The following is a 6,510-nucleotide window of genomic DNA, read 5'->3' on the forward strand; positions in this document are numbered from 1 at the left end:
CCCCACACATGGCCGTGCGCGCCCCGGTCCACGCCTGGAGGACGCCGGCCTGGGGGGCCAGCCCCGCCGTCCCGGGACTGCGCCTGCGCCTGCGGCCGCCGGCCGAGTCTGCACCGGCCCGCCGGCCCCCGCCCCGGGGCTGGGCGGAGCGCGCCTGGAGAGGCCCCGCCCACATCCGCCTGGAGCCGAGCCCCGCCCCTCGGCCCCGCCCCGCCCCCTCGGCCCCCTTCTCAGGGGCCCGCTCGCTCCGCCGCCGCCGCCGCCATGGTGCAGGCCTGGTACATGGACGAGTCTGCAGAGGACCCGCGGCGGCCCCACCGCGCCGAGCCCAGCCGCCCCGTGGGCCTGGCGCAGCTGCGCGGGCTCGGCGTGCTCTACTGGAAGGTGCGGGCCGGCGGGCGGGCGCGGGAGGACCGCTGCGCAGACCGCGCGGGGCAGCACTGCGCGTGCCCGGCCCGAGGCGGGCGGCGGGCGGCGGGCGGCGGGCGCGGCGCGGGTGGAGTTGCGCCTCTTAGGAGAGAGGCTGGGTGGCGGTGGGCCCCGACCCCGGCCCTACTGCGCAGGCCTGGTTCGGGCCGCGTCGTGCGGCGGCCGGGTCCCCGTGCGCATGCTCCCTGCCCCGACCCCGGACTCTGACCCCCGACCCCTGACCCCGACCTCGGCCCCGGACCCCGACCCCTGACCCTCGGCCCCTGACCCCCCCCTGACCCTGACCCCCGAACCCGGACCCCGACCCGGACCACCCTGATCCCCGACCTCGGCCCCCCGGCCCCTGACCCTGACCCCTGACACCGGCCCCTGACCCCGCCCCCGACCCCCGAACCCGGACCCCGACCCGGACCCTGACCCCTGAACCCGGACCCCGACCCTGACCCCGGACCCCCGAATCCGGCCCCGGACCCCGACTCGCGGACCTCTGACCCCCGAACCCGGACCCCGACCCCTGACCCCCGGCCCCTGCCCCCCCCCCGACCCTGACCCCGGACCCCGACCTCGGCCCCCCGGCCCCTGACCCTGACCCCTGACACCGGCCCCTGACCCCCCCCGACCCGGACCCCCGAACCCGGACCCCGACCCGGACCCTGATCCCCGAACCCGGACCCGGACCCCCGAATCCGGCCCCGGACCCCGACTCGCGGACCTCTGACCCCCGAACCCAGACCCCCGGCCCCTGCCCCCTCCCGACCCTGACCCCGGACCCCGACCTCGGCCCCCCGGCCCCTGATCCCCCCCCGACCCTGACCCCCGGACCCCGGCCTCGGCTCGCGGCCCTGGCTGCCTGGACCTCCCGGCTCTCCCCCGCGGCCTCCCCGGGCGGCTCCGAGTCCTCGGTGTCTCCCTGACCCCGGACCCCCGAATCAGGCTCCGAACCCCCGAACCCGGACCCCGACCCCTGACCCCCCCCCGACCCTGACCCGCGGACCCTGACCCCGGACCCTGACCCCCGAACCCGGACCCCGACCCCTGACCCCCCCCCCGACTCTGACCCCCGGACCCCGGACCCCGGCTCGCCGCCCTGGCTGCCTGGACCTCCCGGCTCTTCCCCGCGGCCTCCCCAGGCGGCTCCGAGTCCCCGGTGTCCCCGGGCCCCTCCCGAGCCGGGGGGGGGGGGGGGGGAGGCCCCCACGCCGCAGTGCACGGCTTCCTGGCTCCTAGTCCACGGGGGGGGGGGGGGGGAGGGCAGAGGTCAACAGAAGTGAGTTTGCGGGGACGGGACCTCCCCGCCCAGGCCAAGGAGGGGGAGCCCGGGGACCCCGCAGGCAGGCAGACACCGTCCTCCCGGGGTGCCGGGCGCCTCCTCCCCCCCCCCTGCTCCTCCTCCTCCCCAACTCCGCCTGCTCCTCCTCCCCCTCCTCTCCCTGCTCTTGGTGTGAGCTCTCCTCCTGCTCCTCCTCTTCCTGCTCCTCCCCCTCTCCCTATCCCTCTTTCTCCTCCCCCTCCTCTCCCTCCTCTTGGTGTGAGCTCTCCTCCCCCTCCTCCCCCTCCTCCCGCTCCTCCTCCTGCTCCTCCTCTTCCTCCCCCTCTCCCTCCTCCCCCTCCTCTCCCTTCTCTTGGTGTGAGCTCTCCTCCTCCTCCTCCTGCTCCTCTCCCTCCTCTTCCTCCTCCCCCTCCCTCTCCCCCGCGGCCCCCCATCACCTCGATGAGCTGGTGATTGAGTTTCCACGTGGCCTTCGGGACCGCAGCAAACACACGTACTGTACCACTGTACTGTACACTGTACTGTGCTCTGTGCAGGGCGGTGGGGCCGCTGGTTTATAAAGGTAGAACACAGTCGGCCGACTGGGTCTGGTGTGATGGCGAGAGCTTGTGCTCCCCCAGAACAAAGTAAAACAGAAGCAAAGCTCGGGAGATGGGAGCTGTGGCTGAGGCTGTAATGCCAGCTACTCAGAAGTCTGAGATCTGGGATTGCTGTTCAAAGCCAGCTTAGGCGAGAACACTGGAGAGACAATCTCCAGTGAGAAGCTCCGGCCTGTGACGCGGGTGAGGGGCTGAGATCTGAGGGTGGCCTTCAAAGCCAGCCGGGGTAGGACAGTCCCCGGCACCCTTATCTCCAATTAACCACCAGAAACCTGGAAGTGGCATTGTGGCTCAGAGGGGTAGAGCAGCTGTGAGCAAAAAGCTCAGGCACAGTACGTGCTCAGGCAGTGAGTTCAAGCCCCATGTCTGGCAAAGAAAAAAGGCAAAGCCAAAGCTTGTTAGATGTATTGCCAATCCACGTGAGTTTGGCTTGGGCCCCAGGGGCTCCAGGAAGAAGGTCATACTGGGGTTGGACCCTAGAGAGTTGAAAGAATTGTGGCACCTGAAAATGCTGAGAAGGCCTGTGGGCCATAGCACCCTGACATAAGCTAGGATGTGCATTCGTTATTACTGAGAGGTATATTTCTTCTTTGATTTCTTTTTTGGGGGTCAGTTATGGGGCCTGAACTCTGGGCCTGAGCTGCTCATCTCAAGGCTCTACCGCTTGAGCCACAGTGCCACCTCCAGTTTTCTGGTGGTTCATTGGAGATAAGAATTGCAAGGACTTTAGTGCCCGGGCTGGCTTTGAACCTGGATCCTCAGGTCTCAGCCTCCTGAGCAGCTAGGATTAAGGTGTGAGCCACCACGCCCGGCTTGGCATAGTGTTTCTAAGAGTAGCAGAGCAAATGACCCTCTATGGCTTATACTCAAGGGTTCTTTAAAAATGGGCATGGGGTGGTAGTAGCGAGTTGGCACTTGGTGGGTGACTGTAGTGTGTGTGTGCTTGGCTTGTACACGGGCGGGGCTCTGGCTGCTGTTTCAGCCCAGGGATGGGGAGGAGGGAGGGTAGGGGTGGGGCAGGGAGGCTTGGCCGTTCACAGCTCCTGCTTCCAGCTGGAGCTCTGGAGAACGGGAAGCCCTGGAGGGGAGGAGAAGGGGAGGACAGGGGCCGGATGGTTCCCAGTGTGGGTGCCAACGCTGCCGCTCCTGTGCAACCTTGCCCAGCTGGACGCCGACAAGTACGAGAGCGACCCAGAGCTGGATCGGATCCGGAGGGAGAGGAGCTACTCCTGGATGGATATCATCACCATCTGCAGAGAGAAGCTTCCCAACTATGAAGAGAAGGTGAGCGGCCCTGCGGGGTCCAGCTGGCCGGGGCCACGCGCCTCAGGACCTGCTCTTTCCTCGGGTCCCAGGTTTGCAGGCGTGGGCCCCTGCCCCGCCACTCAGAACTGCCTGACGGCGGCCTCCCGGGGCTCCCTGCCCCCGCGGCCTCCCCTCTTCCTGAGCTGCCCGAGGCTTCGTGGCTTCACAGATCCTTCGTTCTCGGGCTTGCCCTCTGCGCGTCCTCTTTTCCTGGGCTCTGGGTTTGCTGCTCCTCTTCAAGGTGGGCGAGCTCGCCGCCCCTAGGCCTGCCTTCCCCGTGGTGGAGCTGAGGGCCGCACACAGGGCCGCAGGCTTGCTCGGCAGGCGCTTTACCACTCGAGCCTCAGCTCCCCGTCCACCTTCTTTGTGGTTCACTGGAGATGGGGGTCATGGGGAGTTTCCTGCCCGGGCTGTCTTTGAACAGCGGTCCTCAGATCCCAGCCTCCCCAGGAGCTAGGAGGACAGGGTTGGGCCTCTGGCGCAGGCTTTGGCGTTGTTCCTTGGAGAGTCCCTGCGTGGAGCGTCAGGCCGGTCACTCCTGGTGGCCGGCTGAGTGCTAAGGACCGCTCTTCCCCCCCCCCCCCCCGCTTCCCCCCACTCCCCCCTCCCCCCGGCCAGCTGAAGATGTTCTACGAGGAGCACCTGCACCTGGACGAGGAGATCCGCTACGTGCTGGAGGGCAGTGGCTACTTTGACGTCAGGGACAAGGAGGACAAGTGGATCCGAATTGCCGTGGAAAAGGGCGACATGATCACGCTTCCCGCCGGCATCTACCACCGCTTCACCCTGGACGAGACGGTGAGGCCGTGTGGGCATCTGCTGCCCTGTGGGGCGTGGGCAGTGCTGGCGCCGGGGTGGGGGACACGGGTGAGTGGTGACGCCGTGTCCACCGCTGGCCGCGCGCCTGCTCCGAGGCCCTGTGGTCAGCGTGCAGGTCAGCGAAGCGCGGTGCTGAGGCTGGCGTGTCCCATGTCCTGTCCAGAACTACGTGAAGGCCATGCGGCTGTTTGCGGGAGAACCGGTGTGGACAGCCTACAACCGGCCGGCGGACCACTATAACGCCCGGGCAGAGTACCTCAAGTTTCTGGCAGAGACAGCGTGAGTGGAGACCGGGCTGATGAGGCCGCGCCACGCCACGCCACGCCACGCCACGCCAGCCAACTGGAGGTCGCTCCCTCCTCTGCTTCTCTGTGGTAGCCTGGAGTTGATCTTCCCAATGTCAGGTCATCTGATCAGAATGTTTATAATGAGAGGGTCTGCAAGACTGACTGATTTACCAGGTTCATTTTCCTTCATTCCACCATGATCGGGGCCCCGTGCGGCTGTGACAGGCTGAGTCCTTGGTGTGTGCAGCGCCCCCGTGGCCGGCCTGGGCCAGGTGGAAGACGCGGGCTCACCCCGAGCCCAGGCGGGGAGCTTCCTCCTTCCTCTAATAAAGCCATTCCAGTGCACAGCGCTGCGCTGCGTTCATTTGTGCCCGCGTGGTCTCCTGGCTCGCCGCCCTCACCCTCCCCGTTCTGTGAGCTCTGGTGTGAACCGCACTGGTTCGTTACCCGTGCTGGTGGATTTTAATGGTGAGGTTCTTGCTCTTGCAGCTGGAAGTGACACATTATTACTGGGAGAAGGCATCCATTATTTTCCTGCCCCCACTGTTCTGGGGCCAGGGTGAAGTTTAGAGGTAGAGCACCCTCAGGCCCTGGCTTTGATTCCAGCAGCACACACACAGGTTCTGAAATAGCTGTTAGGATTGTTAGGTAAGCCTCTTTTTTTTTTTTTTTTTTTTTTGCCAGTTCTGGGCTTGAGCTCAGGGCCTGAGCACTGTCCTTGGACTTTCCTAAGGCTAGAGCTCTACCACTTGAGCCTCAGCACCACTTCCGGCTTTTTTCTATATGTGGTACCAAGGAATCGAACCTGGGTTTTCATGCATGCTAGGCAAGCACTTTAACCACTAGGCCAAACTCCTGGCCCCAAGGTAAGCCTCTTGTTTTCTTTTTTTTTGCCAGTCCTGGGGTTTGAACTCAGGGCCTGAGCACTGTCCTTGGGCTTTCTCAAGACTCGAGCTCTACCACTTGAGCCTCAGCACCACTTCAGGTGTTTTCTAAGTAATGTGGTACTGAGGAATGGAACCCGGGTCTTTGTGCATGCTAGGCAAGCGCTCTACCCCTAGGGCATGCTCCCGCCCAGCCCCTTGTTTGAGAAGGGCATGTGTTTCTCTTAGCATATTCTAGAAGCGGGTCAGAGCTCCTGGTGTCCCTCCTGCTCGGCCCTCTCCGCTTGCCAGCCTCCACTTCCTTTCCACAGGTCCAGAGCTCTGGCGGGGCCCTGCTTAGCCAGCGCCGCCCCCGGCATTGTGCTTCAGGGCCGGGACACGCTGCAATTGCTCCCTACACACAGGGTTCTGACCTCAAGCTCCAGCACTGCCAAAAACACCACCACCAAAATCAGTTTCAGTGATTGTTGGTGTTTAATATTGGTTTTATTTTTCAACAGATCTTTTGCCTTTTCTGATTTTTCTCGGCAGAACCTGAAGGTGACCTTGGAATCTGTGCTTGCTGGCGTGTGCTCTTCCGCATCGATCATGGCTTGTTGAGAGTCAGGGCTAGCCTCAGGCCAGGGTCCTGCTGCCTTCACCTGCCACTTGACCAAGGTGAGGTAGCCAAGGACACCTTCATGGCTGCAGTGGTTCACTGTTGGTCCAACCTGGTCTCAAACTGTGATCTTCCAGACTCCTGCCTTCCAGGTAAGTGAGATTACAGGTGTGAGCCAGGCTGGGCACGCGCCCACTGGTGGAGTGCTTGCTCACCTCCTGTGACGCAGCCCTGGGTTCGATTCCTCCACCACGTACACAGAAAAAGCTGGAAGTGGCTCTGTGGCTCCAGTGGAACAGAAGCAGCTCAGTGCTGTGGA

The 6,510-nt window shown here is 64.5% G+C and overlaps 1 protein-coding gene across 1 annotated transcript; it reads left to right on the forward strand.

The window, feature by feature from the left end:
* The first annotated feature begins 237 nt into the window (after positions 1 to 237).
* On the forward strand, positions 238 to 4,750 carry Adi1 (acireductone dioxygenase 1). Its single transcript, XM_090336223.1, has 4 exons — positions 238 to 384; positions 3,463 to 3,582; positions 4,222 to 4,401; positions 4,586 to 4,750. Exons 1-4 carry the CDS (start codon positions 265 to 267, stop codon positions 4,703 to 4,705), a joined length of 540 nt encoding a protein of 179 aa, XP_090192349.1. The 5' UTR covers positions 238 to 264; the 3' UTR covers positions 4,706 to 4,750.
* Positions 4,751 to 6,510: the final 1,760 nt, after the last annotated feature.

Source organism: Megascapheus bottae, chromosome 7, assembly GCF_031878675.1.
Source record: "Megascapheus bottae isolate mThoBot1 chromosome 7, mThoBot2.hap1, whole genome shotgun sequence".
Taxonomy (NCBI): Eukaryota; Metazoa; Chordata; class Mammalia; order Rodentia; family Geomyidae; genus Megascapheus; species Megascapheus bottae.

Bases quoted from the DNA above. Each gene is read 5' to 3' on its own strand.
- Adi1 (XM_090336223.1), top strand. From the start codon at position 265: ATGGTGCAGGCCTGGTACATGGACGAGTCTGCAGAGGACCCGCGGCGG. The intron at 3,583-4,221 runs GTGAGCGGCCCT...CCCCCCGGCCAG, and splicing joins TTCCCAACTATGAAGAGAAG to CTGAAGATGTTCTACGAGGA. The intron at 4,402-4,585 runs GTGAGGCCGTGT...TGTCCTGTCCAG, and splicing joins GCTTCACCCTGGACGAGACG to AACTACGTGAAGGCCATGCG.